The 23,104-nt window shown below is 37.3% G+C and overlaps 1 protein-coding gene across 14 annotated transcripts in view; it reads right to left on the reverse strand.

The window, feature by feature from the left end:
* Positions 1-23,104, reverse strand: part of GPC5 (glypican 5) — a 602,268-nt gene that overhangs the window by 473,624 nt on the left and 105,540 nt on the right. For all 14 annotated transcript variants that reach the window (XM_071430982.1, XM_071430983.1, XM_071430986.1 and 11 more), the window contains exons 4-5: positions 7,922-8,055; positions 3,704-3,829 (exon numbers count right to left, since the gene is read on the reverse strand). In XM_071430982.1, coding sequence (XP_071287083.1) covers positions 3,704-3,829; positions 7,922-8,055 — 260 coding nt within the window. The remainder of the gene's footprint in view (positions 1-3,703; positions 3,830-7,921; positions 8,056-23,104) is intronic.

Consider the following 23,104-nt stretch of genomic DNA (forward strand, 5'->3'; position numbering starts at 1 on the left):
CAGTTAAATCTCTTTATGTTTGTGAAGTGGAACAATCTCAGTCTATTTACATAGCTCCTGTTACTTTAGTTTAATGCTAAGATGCCACTGAAAATCCAAACTCATATGCTTTGGTAGTGCATAATTTACTACTTTCAATTCCTCTTTTTCTATTGAACTTAATGAATCTTATAACACTAAATTCCAGGTACATCATCAAAACACTTGGCTGTGGCTTTGAAAGTGAAGTTTGAATTTCAATTTCATGCTAGACCACTGCAGTCACACAATTGGGTAAGACAGGGGAGAGGCAGAAGACTCCTCTGAGTCTTGTGCCTCATCTCATGCTGCAGTGACACAGATCTCATGAGACTGGTCTTGCTTCTGCAAGTCCTGGCCACTACTGATCCTGCCAGGCATGAGTGCAGGAATGTGAGAATTCTGGTCTGAGGTCTTCATGAAAGCATGAGCCTTTACTGGGTGAACTACTAGACACAGAACAATTTCTAGAATTGCAGAATCAAGGGCCATATTTCCATGGCATTGTGATTTGGAAAAAAAAAAAAAAAGAAAAAAGAAAAGAAGGCTCAAACCAAAAATGGGACAGCTGAAGTGTATGAAATGTAAACTGTTAAGTAAGCTTTCATTTCAATAATACTGTTTTTCATTTTCTGACCTTTTCCCATCCAGGCTTGATAATCTCTTGGATAGCATTAGAGAAGGCAAAGGTTATAAGATTTAACTGATACCCAATATTGCCAGTGTTAAAACCTTTGAAACGCTTCCTTTAGAAAGATGCACAAAAAAGGAAAATGAAAAACTGCAAAGATTTTTCTTTCCTCATTCATCTGTCTTCAGGGCTTTTTGCTACTTGGAGCTTGAAACACAGCAAGCAGGCTAAGCAATCTCCTCAGGTCCTGATAGACCAGCAATACATAGTTCATTATATTGTTTTCTTGTGTCAAGTCCAAATTTCAGTCATCAGCAGCTATCTATGGCACATGTTTTTGAAACAGAAGGCAAAAACAGATGGTAAAGAATAAAGGATCTCAAAACAGATAAAATCTATTTGTTTTTAACTAATGTGAACAATGTAGACTTTTCCCCATCAGTGCCAGAAACACTGGTGAGATGCACTGATGAGTTCATCAGTATTGTTATTTATTATTCTATTAGTGGGAAGGGAGGATGAGGAGAGAAAAAAAAGAGTAAAGAGAGCGAGTGTATAGGTTCTTCAGTATTTAGAGAGAAAAACAATGATGCCTGCTCAGTCATTATTGCTTCTAAAATGTCACAGTATCCTGGCATCAGGACAATAGAAGTTGAGCAACACAGGATTTAGATAATCCTGGTTTCAGAATCATAGGGCTAGAGGAGATTTTAAGAAGTTATCCAATTTATTTCCACATCACTAAGAAAAATCAGCTTTTGCTGCATCATTTCTCAGTGCCTACCTTGCCTATTCTTAAAAATCCTTCTTTATGTAGATGCTGGACAATAAAGCCACTTATTTTTGTCCTTGTCAGTAGAAAACTCTTGCTAATGTTTAAGCAGAATATATTTTAAATGCTTGCTATGCATCCCAACCATTATAAAAGCAGATACTAGACACTTCTTCCTAGGTCATCACTTCTGTAATAACAATACTAACAGTAAAAAAAAAACCTTGTCTTGGTCAAAGTGCAGGAAAGCTTTCCCCCCTTCAGTTACAAAAAAACAAATATAAACAAATACAATTGAACAAAGGGCATTTGGACTGAATAAGAAGGCAAAATGAAGAAGTGGAAGATCTGAGTCTAGGACAGATCTGAGTGCCTTCATGAAGATACTGAAACAGGAGATTGTGCACCACAATGTATTTAGTGTACAATCAGAGGTCTTGAGTAGGAACTAATCTGCAGGTCTCAGCTCCATTTGATAATCCAGAGTAACTCAGGGTTTCCTGCTCTTCTGGTTTTAACAATCATTCTGTACTTCTACTGTCTACATCTCAGCTCTTTCAGGAAACTGACACTGACATGTACTGACCAAAAATATAAATATATGTGCATTAATATATATACAAAGACAAAATATTTTAGTTAAGGAAATTTTTATGTTAAAATAATAACAAAGTGTTACTCCTTACTTTTAAGATACAGTGCTTTTGTCATCCATTATATCTCTTGGGTGGATCCAATATTAAAAACATTGTGTATATATATATATATATATATGCACCTATATATATATATAAAAAATATATATATAAACATATATGTAGCCTATACATATATATTAGCATAACTGTTAAATTACACATAATCATATAACATAATAATGGATACAGTATAATAGTATCATATGATAAAATAAGAAAGGGTTTGAAAATATCTAATGTATTAATAGTAAGTATATAAGCAGCCACAAGTAATGATAGAAGAACTTCGTTCTCAGGAAATCTTGTAATTACAAGATCATCCTTTCATATTGTTACTGAAATATTTGATAGGAATACTTTAAGTGAACCATGGAATGGTCAGAAAAACAAAAGCAAGGAGGTAAAGTTGAGATTAAATCTCAAATACAGTTACCTAAAGAAGGAACACAGCCTCTTCAGAAGATTGTTGAAATCCTTGGACAAAGGTTGCCAGTGAGACTTGTCAAGGGAGTCAAGCACTCACTGGACTTTGGTGCTGCCAAAGAACGGGACTGCCCGAGAAGATAAAGGAAAGTGGGCCTGTAGCTGTTTGATAAAAGGATGGCCACTAAGTTTCCTCATGTATCAATTAATAAATGACAACTCCTACCTAACTTTTTAGAGATACCTAAAGCTGCATATTGCCCACTGCTCTCCCTATTTGCTAGCTCACACTTTACTAACTCTCCTCACAGCTCTCTTTGATATGACTTTTGATACTACCTACTAATCCACACAACATTAACATAATCATTTTCATTACAAATAACTGCAACAAACTTTTCAGTATTTTGGTCTCTGTCATCAGGAAGGGAAGGATTTCCTGCTCAGAGAAATATTTGTTTTGGTGATCAAAGCAATAAAACAAAAACACAGAGATCAGCTCTCTGAAAATCTTTCTGCCATCCAAAAATGCAAGTGTTTTATAAGCTGTGTAATACACTGATCCCAGAGACACATATCTAGGACTGTAGCAGTTTATTATCTCTTCTTTGCCACTGCTGCTGAATGATGTCTCCCAAGATGCTGCATATATAAAAAATACATGTTTCACTTCTAAAATGTTTTATCTTCACATTTAACTTTTAGTTCTCTCATGGGAAACAATATATATTAAGAGATTACTTCATACTTCAGAGCCAGAGAAGGTTTTAAGCCTGAGTGTCTGACCACACACTGCATTAAAAGCAGCATTTTATAAAGATCAAGCTCAAACAAAAATCCATATTCTTTTTGTACAACTGTATTTTGTAAATGCCAATCCAGCTTCTTTTCCAGTGTATGTTTAGGTGCTGCAAATTTGAGGTAAAAATGTCTGAAGAACATTGGAATTCTTTTTTTCTTTTTCCCAAACAGAGATGCAGGAAGATTTTATTTACTGTGTACAGGTCAAGCCTGAGAAAAGGGATCCCATGCTTGTGCAATTTTCAAACTCATCTTGCCACAGACAGAGGGAAACACCATACCTGACTGGAACAGAAGCTGTTTTAGCAAAACTTGACTTACAATGGACAGAAAATAGAGAGAAGTGAGCCAGAAAGGTACCTTCTTACAAGATCTCCTCCGTTCCAGCAGGGGAGCCCGTCGGCGGCTGCCAGCTCGCTGGCGCACAGCTGATCCGCCAGGCCGCCGTAAAAGGCTCTGTACGGCCGCAGGTGCCTGACGAACTCCCTGCACACAGGAAGCCCAGAAATAATTGTCAGTGCCAGCCAGCAACACTGAGCTGCCCTGCTGCTGTGCGTTTCTAAAACAGAAGGAATGTCTTCATTCCATTACTCTCCACTGGTTCCGGTGGTATTTTAACTCAATCTGTCAATAGATGAGTTTGATTTTTTTAGATACACTCCATTAGTTTACAAAGTTGATACTCCCATTGCTCAAATTAAAAACCCTACTTTACATATGCTCTGGAACAGGAACTATTTCTTTCAGCCTGAAATTTTCTTGCATTGTAGTGATGCAGCTTGCAATGCTATAGTTGGGCAAATAGATGAAAAAATGCTCAAAAAAAAAAAAAAAAGCAAAATATAGGTGGAGATGAATAAGTCTCCTCTCCTGTTTTCCAAAAGTGCTGACAAAAAGTCCCCTACTTATCTTTACAAATACTACAAAATTTTAAAGTTATGCAGCAACTCAAGATTCAGGTAAAATGGGTTTAAGATGTAGGAGTTCAGTATTTAGTAAAGATTTAAATAACCATCTGAAGAACTGTATCAGTTCTACCATGTGCTGTGCTGGCAGGTTATAAATTATTTATTGAAATTTTAAATAATTTTAAAGATGCTCAGAGGTAGTGATAAGCTTTTGTACTTAATTCAAAACAAATGAACTACTTTTTAGTTGGTATGTTCTTAACAGAATTGTGATATTTAATATAAATTGTTTGTTTATGAATTGAAAATCTCTTCCTGGGAGACCCTTTCTAACTGGGAAAAATTAAAATACTTATTCATTCTGAAATGGAACATGACACATTACTGAGTTATCTGTGACCTGCAGGCACACAGAAAAGCCCCACCAAATGCTGTACTCATTGCTCTGTAAGCCAGCAAGCTCCACTTTATGTTAACTCCTTTTATAGTGTCTGGAGCTGTGAAAAAATGCTAGAAATTGTATATACATTTCCCTATATTTAGATACCATAGGACTATATGCTACAGGGAATTAAATTATTCAGTATTGTTTACTTCAAATTAAAACAGATAAAACATCAGTGATTTATACTGTCCATCATTTTAAAAAGCCATACATTCTTTCATGTAATAGGGCAAATATTTTACACAAACTACAGTGGTTTTGATTTTCTATGTCTATTAAATGTGATGTGAGTGCCCTACTAATTCTAAAACTGCAGTTCTGAAAAATCCCATGTAGGGTCAATTTTGACTATGCAACATATAATTGCCTATGTGCATTAGGTTTTAAATATGATTCATCCACACTCTCCTAGCCATGAATAATCACATCTTTTATTTCTCCACGCCCAAAATTGAATCCAGTGTGCATAGTGGCTTTGCAATTTCCCTCCAAATGCCATTGAGTGGATTGATTTTGATTTTGTCCATTCTTTATGTTTACATTCTGGCTGAAAAATAGTGTTTAGAGAGTCCTCTCAAAGTGACACAGTTGGAATTTCTTCTGAAGAAGAAATAAAAATAAATAAATGTAGCTGTCATAATATCTTGCCACAAACTGCATTCTAACAGAAAGGTCATTTGGTTTATTAGTAAATATGTCCTGAGGCAAAGATAAATTTAATAGAGAAGTAATAACTGATTTCAGCCCTTGTTAATGTCTGACCAAAGTAGTTAGAAGGGCAAATGGTATGAATGTCAATTTTCACATGATCATCCTCTAGACCAGATAGGATGTAATTATAGGCAGCTGACCACGAATGTGCAATTACAGTCAGTGGAAGCTGAAGATACTTTTTATCTGTTTTTTCAGAAATATTCTTCTTTTATCTTTTTCTTTTTTTAACAATTTCATTCTCTGTACTAGAAGCTGTTTACAGGTCTGGAGAAAAAAGCATTACAATACTTCCAAGTTGGTATGTTGCTATGAAAGGCTTTGCTTAGATTTTTTAAAATTCATCTAACAATTTTTTGGCATCAAAAGAAAGGAGACATTTCTTTTTCTTCTTGTACCAAATAGTACCAGAAAATACCAGCTTAGGTCCAATGGTAAAAATAATTCTGGAGAAGTTCATGCAGCAGCAGCCCAACGTGTACTTTAAAATGTAAACTTTCATCTGGACATGCATTTGGAAAACAGAAGTACCATAGGAGGTAAATAAGGTGGAGTTAGAGAAGAGCACTTCCTTAAGAGCAGGCTGCAAGCAGTTGCTGAAGTCACTTCCACGTGAGGTTCTCACAGTTGCTATGGGAATATAAAGTGAAATGTAAAGTGACTGTGCCTAATAAGGAAGGAGGTGATCCAGGAGGCAGCAACTGCAGATGATAACAGATAGGAAGTTGTTAAACTGCAATCTGCATCAGAGAATTTCAAAATTTTTTTGCCTTCCCCTTTTTGGTGCAGTTTGCATGCCATGAAGAAGCGTCTCTAGAATCTCAGACAGGTGAGAGGGAAGGGAAGGGAAAACAGTGTTGCTTTGTGTTGCCCACTGCCTTTCATGCCCCTGAAGGTTTCTCAGATGATCTTCCTGAGGTCAATACAGTGTTTCTGCTTTGAAACATGGAACAGTCCTGGTTTAAGTGAGATTTTAGAATATGGTATTGTGTTTGCAGAGTGTTAGCAATCAGAAAACATCAAGAACTTGCATGTAACTGAGAAACATGCACCCATGTAATGGGTCTTCACTGAAAAACATCTGTGCTGGCTAAAGCAAACTTCTGGTTTGCATATCTTTCTGTGACCACAATGTTTGTAAAACCTTCTCTTTATATTTTGCATTGTTTTGGGTTTTTTTCACTATTTAGTAACTGAAGGTCCTGACACTGAGAAGAATGGTTTGCCTTTGAAGCTCAGAGGCACCTTTTCTTCTCCGGACATCAGGAGTGAGCAATTATTCCCTGCAATTCTCTCACTTCTGTTTCCTTCTGCACTACAAAGTGCAGAAATGAGAAGAAAAAGAGGACAAAGAAAACTTCTCTGTGTTTTAGCAAACACTATGACAGAAATGAAATTTCTGATTTTAACTTTGTACTTTATTTGCATAATGGAGCCTTTAATCTTAACTGCAACATTCCTAATGCCTTAGAGTGCTATTATGGTCATCAAAAACCTGATTGACTTGTCTAAATATAGACTGGCCTTTGAGATTCCTTCAACTACCTAAGATATCTGCAGAAAGCTGGAAGCCACCACAGAACCACAGAATCTGCTGATTTGGAAGGGACTCACACGGATCTTTGAGTCCAACTCTTAGCCCTGCACAGGACCACCCTCAAGAGTCTCACCATGTGCCTGAGAGTATGTTCCAAACACTTCTTCAACTCTGTCAGGCTTGAACTCTATGATACAACTTAGGGGACACCTGCATCCTTCTGGGCAGGAGAGGATCAGCTGGGATACCGCAGGGTATCTCTGAGTGGCACTGGATGCTTACAGATGTGTGGGCAGCTAAAATGACTTCTCCTTCCCACAGACTGCAGTGGCAGCTCAAACACCTAACTCACACAGTTACACAAAGTTCACCCTGAAATGCTGAGCCAGGTTTAAATGAAATCTCCAAGCCTCTGCAGTCACTTCAATTCACTACATCCCAGCAAAAGAGTCAGAGAAAAAAAAAAAACAAAAACAAAACAGCAGGTCTTCCTTGAACAAGGCTTTCAAGATTCAGTCCCGAATGTTTAGTTGTCTATTTTTTTACAGCAGAAAGATATGTAAGAAAAGTCATTAATTTTTTGTCTTATCAGCTTGCACAAATAGTTTTCTGTAAAAAGCTACAGTCATTTTTTTGTCAGATTTAATAATGCCTGCTGATATGTAAAGTTAAATGCAGTTTCAAAATTTACACATAGAGCCAATATGCATATTCTATCAATGTTATCCACCCTCCTAAATAATTTAAACCACACCAAATGACTCTGGTCATATGTCCATCTCTTCTGAAAACAAAATCTAGTCATGAAATTAGCCTTTCCAAAATGTAACAGAGTAGACTGTGTTGCTAAAATGTTACATTCTTTGGAGTCTTTATTCTCTAGTAATGCAGGCCATTGCATTGAGCATAATCTACCCTGTTGTAAAATTAATGGCTTACTTTATTCTTTCTTTCTGGCTGTAAAACTAATGTCTTACTTTCTTCTGTTGGTGAGTGTTTGTTCGCTGTCTCTGGAGAACATCTTCAACACTTGATTATCTTTGTTCTGATCAAAGGAGCAACCTGGAGACTGTTTAGGCTTCCTTACAGGAGGACCACATATCTTATTCACCTAAAAGGAAAAAAAGCCACAAGAAGAAGTAAAGAACACATGTAAGCAACAATTGTTATGTATCTCTCAATTCAGTTTCACTACATTTTAACAAGAAAGAAAGACTAAGCTACAAAAAGCATAATTAATTATCATACTGTGTAACAGTGTATCTATAATGAATGCAGCAAACATATAATTAGTCATTTCATAGTAGAAAAAATAGTAAAAGCATTCCTTTTTAAGGGATACCAAGGGTGTAAGAAAGTCACTATGATTGAAAGAAAGTCACCACAATTATTGATTGTGGTGCTTTTTTCCCATAAGGAAGTGTATTTTTATGTAGACTGTACCAGCATCCTCAGAGAAGATGATGTGTTGTGAACAGCAGCACATTTCCATTTTTTCTGTAATGTATCCCAATCACATTTTTAATACGCATTGAACTTTGTGCCTTCTTTCAGGGCTGATGAATTATTATGGCATGTTCAGCCCAGCTACACAAAGATATAGTGAACAGTTAGCATGCTGGAAATTTGCATTACAACACTGAAAGATGTTAAGCAGTGACCCAAGATGTAAGTTTAATGATATTGGACCACAGATGTTGACAATATCAAGGAATTTTATGTCCGGCTTTCTGATCTACATCAGAGTACAAGGTGTCAACGGATAAAAATTCACATGAAGTCTCATTTTCTTCTTTGTAAAACGTGATACTGAGCATTTTGTATGACATAGGACATCACATCCATAGCTCATTACTCTTCCTAGTCATTGAATAAAATATTAGGTATATACATATATTTATTTAATAAGAAATAGTTATGCTTGTAATCACATCTGATAAGATCTATTAAGCAGGCTGAACAGCATTCATTTGTGTAAGCTGGCACTGGTGAAAAACTAATACTGTATGTGACACAAAAACTTGGTAGTCATTAGGTAGTCAACTTTTAGAGAGAAAAAGGGAGAGAGGAGATCAATGTGGCCTCTAAGGCAGATATCTTGAAGCAGAAACATATTCAAAATGCTACCATGTGAAGGAAGGAGTGTGTATGCTCCAATAATCCAACAAGGATTATTGTTTCCTATTTTATATTCCCACATGTAGGAACAGAGACAGCAAATAAATCTCATTTTCAAGTTATCATCATGCATTAAAGAGAGAAATGCAAGTCTTATGGACCATCTTTCCAACTAAGAACTCCTATAGAGTTAGTTAAGAAATACATTTAAAATTTAAAATAGAAAAAACACATTTAATTCTAATGAGTTAGTTGGCATGCATGTTTTATGTGGCGATAATGAAACACTGCTGAATGCACTTGCTTAGGTCAGTGAAAAGAAGAAAGAATCAGCATTATTACTACATAAGAAATAGTGTTCACCTTATGATTTGAAAATGAAGGTAAAGTTGAAAGTGAGGGGTCCTTTTAGGGTGTGATTCCCAAGTCACAACGCAGGCAGCCAAGTTATAGTTTAGACCCCCTTCAAATGACATGCCTGAATTTACCTGCAAGACAGTTATCTCTGGACATATGACTACTGTCCTTTAAGGGATTACACTCTGAACATCACTTGAGGCATTCATCTCAATGTTTCTTCTTAGAGGCAGTGTCTCTCTGGACAGCATCTTACTACATTCCTTTTTGTCTTCAAATTCAGTTTCAAACCTACTTCACTCTATTTCTCCCAGTACTTCTTCCTCAGAACACATTAAAGCTTATTCCAGTAGCTTAACTGGACTCCCCATTTTTCCCCCTTGCAAGTCTCTACACCTTTTCTATGCTTCATGCATCCTTATGCAAGTTTGCTCCTTCAGTGCCAGCCTCTGCAGCAGCTTATCACATCAGCCCCTCTGTGCCAATACAATGGAGATATACCAGAGACACATAATTTTTCCATCATTTTATTTTTCTCACTTTTATCATATTCTTTTATGCTCACTGATGTGACACAGGGAGCATTATGCTTATGATCAGCTCCTATGACAAAGCAAACTGATTGTTTGAGTTGCCTCAGTTCCAGCTTCCCATACACTCTTCAGCTACTCTTTGTCTTACAAAAAATAAAAATAGGTTTAACAGAGAGTGAGAGTCAGATCCAGATGTTTGGGAAGGAGTCATATCCAGATGTTTTGTCTCCTGACAGGCCTGGGTCAAGTAGGGTGTTATGGGTCTCAGGTGCCTGCCTTGCACGTCTGAGCAAGGCACCTTTGCTGCCCAGGCACTTGCAGAGCCTGACTGCAGGGTGAGAGGACAGAGGAGAAACAGGGTGGAGGTGTCCTGCTGGCTAATGCAGCCCCTGAGCAGATGAGTAACAGTCCTTCAGGTCAAGGGGGAAAAAAAAAGGAAGACAAAAATAAATACATTAGCTCCACCTTTAGTAAACTGAAAAAACCTCATATACATTCACCTTCACTAGGAAAACAAGAGAATCCACAGCTATCTGTGTTTCTTGAATTTACAGTAAAGTCTCATTATATTTTCCTCTGGTTAAAATAAACCAAAAAAAAAGAAAATCAATAATTTTTATAGTCATAGTGCCTTGGAATATGGATGATACTTGTTTTACATGTGCTTTACATAGACAGTTGTTTCAAAATACTGTCTTACAGCCTTTCTCTGTTCTCTTTGAGTCGATGTCTCAAGAAATGCATTTGCAACAGTAGGAAATTTGCATTCACTGATACATGTAAATACAAACCTTAGTTTCAAATACAAAATCTTTCTTAAAAAGTAATCTTGGGTAAACTTTATATATAAAAATAACATTGAAAACCAATAATTATCTGAAATGCCTTCTTAAGATCTGATTTTTTTCCCGGTGTTGAAAAATTCTGAAAATTGTAATAAGAAGCATTTGCACAGCACCACATACACCTCTGCCATTCTCACAAACATATGCACGACAGTAATCATCCTGCTGAGAACTCAGTTCTGTTAATGAGGGCAGCAGCACAAAATTCACTCTTTAGCAGTCACTTCTTATTCAGACACAGTTTCTGAAGGATGAGCTACTTCAGCATTTACAATGGTGATCTCAGCATCTCTGTAACCTTTCTCATATCTGTGATATTTAAACCTCTGGGACCACTGGCTTTGTGTGGTGTTGGTTCTTCTCTCTGTGTTTGGTTACACCATGCTAATATTGCTCACCCAGCCGAACCCAGCCTGGGGTTTTTAACTGTTCAGTAGTGTCTGTCACTTTTATGTCATTAACTTAATGTGCATAACAAATTTACTTTTGCCTCCCTCACTAGCCTAGTCTTCATTATCACCTCGTTTCTGCAGTAAACTTGTGCATATGAAAATGTCATGTACTCTTGCCTTGCCTTCAGGTGCCTATTCTGCCTATATGTGAGCCAAATAATTTATAACTCATCCCAGTACAGGGCTGATGACAGTCTAAAACCCTGATAAATACAATTCCCATAATAATTTCTGCTTTATATTTATTTTTTAATGCTTTCTTTATATCTACAGGAAGAAGTACATGTGATAAGCATAATACCACCTAGTCGTATTTCTTGTGCTTTCTGAAGGACTTCAACTATATTCATTAGCTACATTGTTTCCTAATTTTTAGTCTTTGGACTGCAAAATTAACATTTCAATTGAGAAATCATTCAGAGTTATTATTGCCAGTCTTGAGAGACTGGAATCATAACTTTGAGAGAAGAGCAGTGCTCTCACTACCCTACTGAACTAATAAATGACCATTTTGCAGCAATATCAGGTCAGAATCTATTCTTAGTATCTTCCAGTATCACTGAAATGGGATTTCCTCTGAATTTTTCCACAAACTGAGCATTTTTCTTGGCTTCAAAAACAAGAGAGTGTGAAAAATGATCCTCAAAGGGGATGAAAATAGAAAAGTGACACTGAAATATCATCAAAAAAAAATAATTCAGTGAGATACCTCTCACTGAATTTCAGGGAGACTTAAAGATTTCCACAAAATTTTAAAGGAGGCAAGCCTCAGCAACTTTCTAGGATTTTTCCTTTTTTTTTTCCTTTTTTGAAATGTTCTTAAATACCACACAATATTTAAGGGCATAAAAAGAAACCTCTGAAAATTGTAAAACTCCTGATTTTCACAGTTCAGACAAACCTATTGTCATTATAGTCAGCATGCTATTATTACACACAATTTGTATGCCACAGTATGATGACTGAGTTAATTAAAAGCTCTTGTAATAACCATGCAGTTAAATTGCAATTAGTGTCACACATGAACTTTATGGCAGTTTGATTTTCCTTGGTGTGATTCCTTAGAATGCCTACTTATGATTACTCACAGTTTGGAAAACTGGAGCATTATAAACCTTTGTATTTAAACTGGACTGCACAATAATGGGAGCATCATAGCAATAATGGTCAGACACTGTTCTCTAAGTTCAGACACTCAATATGTGAAATGTGTCACATTCTTTATTTCAGTTTTGATTTGTGCCTTTTGCTCTTTTTTCCCACTACACAAATGGTTCTTTCTGACCTCAGCATTTCTACTGAAATTATTTTACATCAAATGACTGAAGCAAACAATGCACAGTCCTGTGATGCACTTCAAACTACATTTACCAAGTCTCAGTAGACTCAAGTTTTAAATGCCTGCATGGACTATGGCTACACTGATGCCCTGAAGGTTTGTGAGACTGGATCAATCTAGTAAACACCTAACACACCCTCCATTTACAGGAAATCCTAGTATATATGTATGAAAAACTTACAGTGCTTGCTAAATTTACCAAAAAAAACCCAAACAAAACCATGAAAGAGTTAAAGGAATTCTTTAAATAAAGGGAAGGGCAGTTTTCAGACTCCTGATTCTGACACCTAGCCAGATGTGAGTAAAAGACCAAGAGGTTTTGTACCCAGACAGGTGTCTTCTCCCCTGTTGCTCAATGCACAGCACAGTCTAAGTGACCAGCTATGCCATAATCTGATTTTATTTAATGCATGTTTTAGCTAGTGATTAGTCTGGTGGTTTTCAGTTCTGTCAGATCAGAAACTTGCCATATTCCTTCCAGTTAAATCCCCTCAAACGTTTGTGAGCGAATGGACAGCTGAAATCTAACAACCCCAAAATAGCCCTAGAATGAAATATGATGCTGGTTGGAAACCCATTTGTTACAAATAAAATTGTGGTAAATTTTAGTTTCCGTTCTAGAAATACAAAACGAATACTTTCTTCTAGAAACAGATTCTTGATGAGTTGTCAGTATTTCCAGCACCAGATTACTAATCAAAAATACCAAAGATTTTGATCAAGGAAAATAGTGCATTAAACTGTTATAGTTTCCCTGGTTTGTTTCATTTCAACTAAACCACAAGAGGGAGCATCAGTATTTCAGTGTTCCCAAGCACTTCAGCAGCCTTCTGTTAGTTTGGGGGGGTTTTAGGGTTGTTTTTGTTTTTTGGTTTTTTTTTTGCTTGGAACAGTTGCTCATTTAATCTCAAACTTCTCCTTCAAAGAAAAATGCATTTTGATTTATGAGAGATTGCACATGGCACGGGAGATTAAAGTATTCCCAATCTAGACAAAATCTAAGGTTTTGAAAACAAGAGAGCAAGCATGAGGTAATAAACATCTGCTTTTCCTTCAGAACAGGAAAAATGTTAATATACAACCATTAATGTCAGGAGAGACTGGTGAAGTACCACGTTTGCAACCCAAGAAAACCATTAAGAAATTCTGTATTATTTTCTTTGCTTTCTTTCCAAATTTTGTCTTCTTATTCAGTGACTACTTGACTCTAACAATATGTCTCAGACATAGGAAAATAAGCAAGTTCTGGAGTTATAGTGGCAAATTACAGAATTCATACCTATGCTTAAGCATTTTACAGAACTTGCAGGAGAAGTCCATGACAAGTGAGGAGGAAAACATTGTGAACAAAAGCCTAGAGAATTAGACATTTAGAATAATACCTGCTAAAATTACTAAACAATTTAGAATCCCCTGTAAGGCAAATCTCAAATAGACTTGCCAGCTAATGATATTTTCCAAGAAATTTTATTCAAAATTGAAATTGAAATTTCAGGTGATACACAATAATGTGCAGCTATAATTTTTCAAGAAAGATAGATTTTGAAGTGGTTTCAAGCTCAAAAAGGACAAATCCAATTCAAAGAAAGCTTGTGAAATATAAGAGTTTGTCTCACACCCAAGCAGGTGGTATTGAGGAAAAATAAATGTAAACTGCAGATGTACAGAATGCACACCCACCAGCAAGGCAGTGGTAGCCTCCTCAGGGAGAAAAAAAAAATGAAAGGATTACATGTTGGAAATAAAAGGAAAGTAATTTTCTGTGATATATAAATTGAAGTACAACTTGGAGATACTGAACTAATAATTCCACTTGGTTTGGCACTATGAAGCACCACTGCCATGGGGAAATGTCCCATCCCTGGAAGTGTTCAAGGCCAGGCTGGATGGGACCTTGAACATCTGGTCTGGTGGAAAGAGTCCCTGTCCATGGCAGGGGGGTGGAACTAGATGTTCTTTAAAGTTCTTTGCAATGCAAACCATTCTGTGAGTCTACAAAATCGTCAGTCAAGACCAAGGAAAGAGACAAAATTGCAAAGAGTTTGCTAACCAGCTTTTTATAATCAGATTTTTTTCATATGGTTTTGTAAAAGACTGCTGTTCAAGCTGTTGGATTCTAGGAGTCACAGTTCCCAGCTTTCACATGACTGAGATGCATATCCTCCTCCTCCTCCTCCATTTATCAAAATCAGTAATCCTGTCCAAGTTCTCGAGAGCTCTGTTCTCATATCTTATCAATGTTTAATTATCTCTGCTTTCCTTCATAATTTTGCATGTTGGGGATTGCAAAATTAAATCTAAGAGCCCATTAAATATGATCCACTTAATATACTTTTAATTTGTGTCTTCTGGTCTTTAATCACTAAAATTGTAAATGGTTTTAATTCTGTTGCTCCATTCATGAGGGACTAACACTCAGCAAGTCTGGCAGTAAAAATAGTTTCTTCTCCTGAATGGAGCTGGAAGGGAAGGAAATGATTTTTTCTTTTTTTTACTTTAAATGACTTAATGTCAGGGGAAATCCAAATGTTCTCAGCCAAGTTACCCTGTAGCCAGAACACAGCACTGCCAGTTCAAACTCTTCAAAGGCAGTTCAACAAAAACTGCTTCTTCTGAGAGGCTGCCAGCTCTCCCGATCCAAGTCTGCTTCAGTGGATGCCAAGGTGTTCCATTTATGTTCAGTGAAAACACTCTGTGGTTCTCCTCCCAAAAACAATTACATAAAACCAGCAGTAGCCCTTTCCAAAGATCAGCTGCCTGGGTGTAGTTTGACTGATTTATTTGTGCTTTCTTGTGGTTCAAATATACTTTATTTCTCCATATTTCTGTGTGCCCAGCAAATACAGCTCTCACACAAAAGGCTAACATTGTGCTGTCTTGTAGGACACAGGCAGAATTGTTCTTTAAATCTAAGTCTAAAATTATCCAGGGTCACCTGTGTAAACCAGAAGAAATTCAGTAGAAGTGTGATTGTCCATGAAAGCAGAACTGGGGGTCTACAACCTTTATCAGGCACATAACTCACGTAAAACAAAAAATACATTTCAATTTATAATACATAAAGAATTAGTTAAAGCAAAGCAAGCTGGCTGCATCAGCACATCTGCACAACATGTTTACACTTTATTGCAGGCTGCTATTTGTGTTCCAAAATTGTGAAGGGCAGAGCAGTTTTGTTAGCAAAATTACGTAACAAAAGTATGTAAGCTAATAAAAATCATGTTCACTTAAACTAACAGTCATAATACATCATTTCATTTAGCCTTAGACATTGTCAATAACTCTTTCTATAATTGGAGGGTCACCTTTTCATGATAACAAGAATCAAAAAATAACAGAAAAAAAAGGAGGAAAAAACCCCCTATCTAGTTAGTATTTCAGAGAATCTACATGTTTCTTCTCCATTCCAAATTGCAGCTTACAAGATCAATGTTTCTGTTTGCTATATCTGTATCTTAAGTGTTTCAATGCCTCCTCACTCTCTTCTTTGTACCTGGGAAAAACAGTTTTCCTTGAAGATCTTTTGTAATGTACAAGACAGTCATTTATTCATACATGTTCATATCATTTCAGGGACCAAAATAATCCAGAAAGCTCAGTTGTTTCAAAATCCCTGGATTTGCCCTGAAAAGGGTTTTTCCCTTACAAAGAGTTGGTAGTGATTTAAAGGCCAACTGAGGTATCAGAAGTCTGGCCAGCTCAGTACCTCTCTATGAAGTTCCTCTCTTTCACAATGAAAAACAAAGAGCAGAGAAAAAACACATACACAGCTTACAGAAAGGATTGTCAATGCTCTTCTTTACACTTGTTCATGCCTTCTACTCAGCTTTGGAGAAGGAGTGAAAAGTCTCCTTCCTTCTCTTTTTGCAAATGTCAAGAATCAGATTGCAGTACTTTCAGTCTCTGAGAGAATCTTTCTCACCTTCAGTCCAGGTGCCCAGTAGCACATTGAGGCAAGCCTGCCATTGTGCCAAAGCAGACTTAGATGTCTATCGTATCACCGAAACCCAGACCATGATGGCAGCCCAGACTGCTTACTCTGCATTTTTCAGACCTCTGAGTCCTCATGCAGTCAATGGAAGGTGAAAAGCATTTCAGATCTGTGCATTTTGCCCAAATTTTGCCTAATATTCTGTTACTAAAAAAGATAAAAAGAGGAAGGTATATGAAAGATCCTATGCTTTCCTGACATACCAGATCTCAATCTTAAAAAAAATGCAGCAAAATCGAACAATTTAGCAAGTTTCAAGTAATTTCAAATTGTGAAGCAGGTTCATTTAAAACACATTAAATCTGAATGCATAATGCATGCCATGATATACTCCTAGATTATTTACTTGGCAGTCTAGATTGAACAAATCTCATGTAAACCTGCACTACTCAGCATTGCTTGCCAAAGCCATGCATGTGTGTTGATAACTGGGTTGGACTTTGCTAAGAGCCAAAGGCCCACCCAGCTGCTCTCTTACTCTCCCTCTTCTAAAGAACAAGGGGAGAGAAATAAGAAGAAAAAGCTTGTAGGTTGAGATTAAGACAAGGAGATCACTCACCAATTAATGTTATGGCCAAAACAGCCTCACTTTGGGGAAGACTAATTAATATACTGCAAATTAAAAAGATATTACAATGGTGGAAAATAAAGTTCAGACTAGAGAGACACCCTCTTCTATCTTCTCCCTCCTTCATCTCAAGGTAAATCTCATTCCTTCATTTCCAGCTCCTCTGTTATCCCTCAGTCCCCCAGGCAGTGCAGGGGCTCAGAGACTGGGGATTGCTGCCAGTGCAACTGCAGCCCATACAAGTAACTTCACCGTGGGAGAGAAAGGGGAGGAATCTGGGCAATTCAGCAAATGAATTTTAAAAAAGCACTTTTCACAAAAGTGTGAGACATGAACTTGACACTGGATTTGAACATCTTCTCACTGAAGGTGAGAAATATGTCCCCTGTCATTTCCATTAAAAAAAAAAAAATTAGAAAAAAAGAAGAGGTACAGAAAAGGATGTACCTTGAAAGTGGGACCAAAAGCTGAGATACCATATATTTAAATTCTGAGAAGCTAAGGAACATAGCAACTGATTTTGTTTAGACAGTTGTGGTTTTGTGGTTTCATGGTTTCATGTTCTGCTGTTATGTTTTAAAATTTCTTGATGGAAACAAGTGCTTCCAGTGTTTGCCACACATCTCCCAGTGTATCAAAAACCTTAGAATAAAAGACAACAAGTGTATGTCCAGCAATGTGTACATATTTTGTCTTTCCAATTTGTCTTTCCAATTTGTATTTGAGTACAATGCCTGGATATATCAAAGGAGCAGATAACCCTAACACCCATTTTTCCACAATGTGCACATAACTATGCATGTATTATTGCCTCTGCCAATATTCTGTGCATGATTTCAAGTACATTACAAAAAAGTAGAACAACTGCACTGTAAAAGGACACCAGTTCTGAGGATTATCCAGCAACATTAGGCATACAACTGCCATTCCAACACACAAAATGCTCTGAGTTGTGATTGCCACGATTTTTATGTGATGATGTAGCAGCTATCTTATTATTTGATAAACACTGATTTCAGTGACAAAAAAATCAGCATATGGACTTGTAGTAGTAATATATAGTGTGTGGTATAAATGCCAGAAATAACAGTAATACTCCAGACCTCAGTAAATGAAAGCTGCTGAAATATATAAAATGGATGGATTAAAAAAAAAAAAAAAAAAAAAAAAAAAAAAAAGGCTGTCCAATTGCTAAGTATGTTCAGGTAGGAATAAAGTCTACTATTTAATGACAACAACTTTTCATTAGGTAGAAACAAGCCATAAACACTTTATTTGGTGATTTTCACTTTGTTTTCAAAGTTCTCCATTCTCTTTTCTGATGAACAAAACCCAGCTTAGCTTCAGAAGAAAACTTTTTGATAGATGCAAGGCGCTTTTCCATGATGAAACAATGGAGAAGTGAAATACACCACTAGAAGAATCTAAATTTGATGGAGGTCACAAGTGCAATAGGCTTACTTCATGTTACATTTAAGAAATGACATATGTATAAAAATACGCCGTACTGTATCATACAAGCAGTACAGTTTTTCACAGCTATGGCTGGATGCATATCTGAATGGAGAGAAAGGGAAGGTGATGGTCTTAATTCTGTGTTAGCTGAAGCAGGAATCTTCTTTTCGAACACAATTATATTAGACTTTAAATCCAATTACTGTTCAGCAGTTTTCACAAATCAGTTTCTATTGATCTTGTGAAGTAATTTAAAATCATCAATGTATCAAGTACTTTAAATTCAGCAAAGTTATGATGGCATAGTCATGTGCCAAAAGCATCAGGCAGAATTCCACAATTTTATTCCAAAATCTGATTTGCTGAAAATTATAAGGGTTTGGGTTTTTTTGGTCTTTTTTTTTAAGTATGAAAGAAATTTATGGCAAGTGGCTCACTTGGGGGTTGTCTTTTACAAATTGGTAATGGGAACACACACTCACTGAAAGTTAAAGGAGTACAAGGCTAAGTCCATATTAGGTTGATTTCGTGACAGGAACAATATAATTAATTTTCCCACAATGTCAAATTTAGGTAGTACCTGTCCAAGCTCTAAATCAAAGCTCATTTTTCCTCCATAGCTTATCACCAATACCTCCACTTCTCTTGAGAACCAAAGTACTACAGTTGAATGGTAGCTTGGCTACCATTTCCTTTGAGAACCTTCAGGCTATCGCTCCATTAGTCTCAAATTTTATCATCCTGTTGTAGGGAATTCTATCCACACTTAGGGACTGTATAAAGAGCAATTCATTCTTTTGCTTTGACCAAAGACCTGTGAAATAAATAGACAGTGCATACAGACTCGTGAGGATTCAGTTTTAGCAACATGCTTGCATGGCAACGTTCACCAGGCACAAGATGGAAGCCAGTGCACCACAGGAACACCATGAACAGGATATGTTCCTGCCCTGTCCATGATCCTTCATGCTGGTTCTATCCCACCACAGCTACTGAGTGAAAGATGGTTGGCTCCTCAGTAAGAATATCCCCCTGATGCACCTGCCTTCTAAACCATTTCACAGAATCAGATTTATTTAGGAGGGATTTTTTGAGGTCATATAGTCTAACATCCCTATTCAATCAGGGTCAGATACAGGTGGTTGTCCAGGTTCATACTAGCTGGGTTTCGAGTATTTCCTAAGATTGAAACTCCAAAACCTCTCTGGACAACCCATTCCATTGCAATTTCATGGGTTATGATGGCTGCCCATTGCCTATTGTCCAGCCAGTGAGCAAGGCCGAAAATAGCTTGGCTTTTTCCTCTTCAGTGGCTTATAGCATGTATTTATACACATTGATAAGATTCCTCCTGAGCCTCTTTATCTCCAGGCTCAACAGCCCCATAGATGGAATATCTCTCTCTATATATATATATATCTCAGCCTCTCCATGTATGGAAGATGCTTCTGTCTCATATTCATCTTTGTGGCTGGCCTCAGTTCAGTGACCCCGTAACTTTCTCATACTGGGCAGCCCAGAACTGGACAGAGCACTTCGATGGGGTCTCAGCAGTGCTGAGAAGGGATGGATCACCTCCCTCAAACTGCTGGCAGCACTTTTCCTAATGAAACCCAGGAGGCTGGTAGCCTTCTTTACTGTACAGGTGCATTTCTTATGTTCAGCTTGGTGTCCTCCAGGAGCCTTATGCCCTTTCTTCCAAAGCTGCTTCCCAGTCAGTCAGCCTCCAGCAGATGCTGATGCTGGGGGGTTACTCCTCCCCAGGTACAAGACTTTTCCCTTTGTTGAACTTCATCAGATTCCCCTCAGGTCAATTCTTTAATCTGTTCCTTTGAATGGCACAACCATTTGGCGTATCAGCTGTTCCTCCCAGTTTTGTTCTGTCTGCAAACTTGCCAAGGGTAAACTGTTCCATCCATTAATGAAGACATTAAAGAGTATCTGCCCCAGTATCAACTCCTGGGGGTCAGAGCACTAATGACTTGCCTCCAGCTGTGCTACTGGTGACAATCCTTTGGGCCCAGCCACCCATCCATTTTTCAGTCTTCCTCACTGTGCATTTTGACAGTTTATACTTAAGGATATTGTAGGAGACAGTCTCAAAGGCTTTGGTAAATTTGTAGACATCATCCAATGCCCTACCCATATCCTATCAATCTGGCTGTCCTATTAAGGATGACAAGTAGGTTAACCATTACTCCCCATCAACTTTTTCTCCATTTGTTTGGAATATAGTTTCTAGGATTAGTTACTCCATCACCTTTCCAGGGATGGAGGTAAGCCTGACTAACCTGTATTTTTCTGTCTCATCCTTTTTTATCTTTGAAGATATCACTTTATTATAGCAATTCTGGCTGTTTATAGCTAGTCAATTCCAGAAAAAATAATTAGGAAGAAAAATAAGGCTCAAAATAAAGTCTATTAAATTCTTCTTTCTGCTAGCATTCTATGCCCCAAGAAAGATCTTGCTTTCTTTCCAGTATTAGACAGCTGGTTAAAAAAAACACAAGACAAAAGTCTCTCTTAATAGAATATAATTATGCCTATTTTTTAGAAGACATATAACTTAGATATTCTTTCAGGATTAGACTGAGAAGAATGGACTTGTGAGGTTCCACAGTATTTGGATATATTGATATTTTTGTTGTCTGCAACTGTTTAGAAATTTCTTAGAACATAGTGAAGACATGGCACTTTTGAAAATCCCATTCTGAGTTTTTGTAGGCTTATATTACATATAAAAAATACATACAAGAATTTTACCAAACCTATATCACAGATTGCTCACTTTCAAAATAAGGAAATGCCAGAATTTTTGTGATCTTTTTTTGTGTTTCAGATTCCCACATTTTTATATGCATATGTATCTTTTAGTATCATGGTCACATACTTCGTTTTCCTTCACATCCCAAAATCATCAGTGCTCAGAATAGCCAATGAACAACTAATCAATATTCTTTTTCATCTCTTTTTATTCAATATTAAACTCAGATACCATTGATCTTTTGGGAATCAAGAACAAAACTCGTATGCAAATTTTGCAGGGAAGACTTAACTATAAAGCTCTGTGAATTTTAGCTTTCTCTTTTCTCCTTTTCCTCCCCTTTTCCTTCATCTTTTGCCTGACCTCAGACCCACTTCCCCTTCTCTCAGGTCCTCTGTTCCACTTCAATGAACCTCTCCCTTGCAGGCTACCCAATGTGTGGCAGCACAAGTCTTCAAACAGCAAAATGAAGCTCTAGCTAAGAGCACAGACACTCCCTCAGCCAGCTTGACTTTCAGCTGCCAGGGCAGCAGGCATGGAGACAAAGGGGTGGGAACAGAGAGTTGAGGATGGTGCCGGAGCAGGACTTGGGCAATCCAGGGTGACACTGGATTAAACTGCTGTTGAATCACACTGTAAGTGACACTGGAGTGTGTCTTCCATGGCCTGGGGTGGTGACATTAATCCATACATAAAGGGAGTGGGAAAATGCTCCTATGCTGGGGATAGTAGGCTCCATCCACACCAAAACTTTGTAGGTCTTGCTGAAATACCTCTTTGTCCTTCTGTCTTAACATTGACAGTGGTTTCAATAACAGAATGGGGGTGACATGAAACAATTTATTATAACTTGTAAAAAAATTTCCATGGATTTTTTGTTTGCTTGGTTTTTGGTTTGTTGTGGTACTTTGGTTTGGTTTGGGGTTTTTGACATGTGTGTAAGGCTTAAATGTGGTATAAAGCTCTTGTGCATTCATCAGGCTGTAGAGTGCCCTCCACGAGGATTTCTTCGGCTATACACAAGCTCAGAGACCAGCATGTGGCAACTTGGGCTGAGCACAAAAGAAACACAGGATAAGTCTGCAAGGTGCTCTGTAACAATGGGCACTTTTAGCTGTTATCCAGAGTGTAAGAACCACATAACCTCTTTTTCAGATCATCCTAACAATACAACTGTTCTTGTTTTGTATGGTGCAGCTCTCTTAAACACCTATTAGACTGTATCTGCACAAGCATTCACACAGATGTTTGCTAAAAATTTTCTGTTCCAGCTAAAAAACATAGGATACACTATGCACTGAGCAATATATGGACATATATAGACTTCAGGAACAGAACTGGCATTAAATATATGACAATATGTAGGTGTGAAAATACAGAAATACATGAATAGTCGCACAGCCCACACATCTCCACTAGATTCTGCAGAATAGCATCAAATAATGCACAGGTATTGAGATGACGAACAGATGCTGCACTTATTTGTCAGTCAGCAGAGCTGTGGGAGGCAGAATTAAAGGCAATTTTGAAACAGTAACAAGAAAGTGAAAGTGAAATTCCAGATGGACACAGAGTTGGCACTACTCTGCTGACCCAAGCAGAAAATGGAACAAGCTGTAAATTACTAGAAAAAAAGAGTTTTGTAAAAGGAAGTCATGCCTATAGGCATTAGTGTTCTTTCCACACCACACAGAGTTTAGTGCATGAATATACATCAGATTTAAATACTCCTGCAAAG

Source organism: Agelaius tricolor, unplaced genomic scaffold, assembly GCF_023055355.1.
Source record: "Agelaius tricolor isolate 1412-34295 unplaced genomic scaffold, bAgeTri1.0.p SCAF_7, whole genome shotgun sequence".
Taxonomy (NCBI): Eukaryota; Metazoa; Chordata; class Aves; order Passeriformes; family Icteridae; genus Agelaius; species Agelaius tricolor.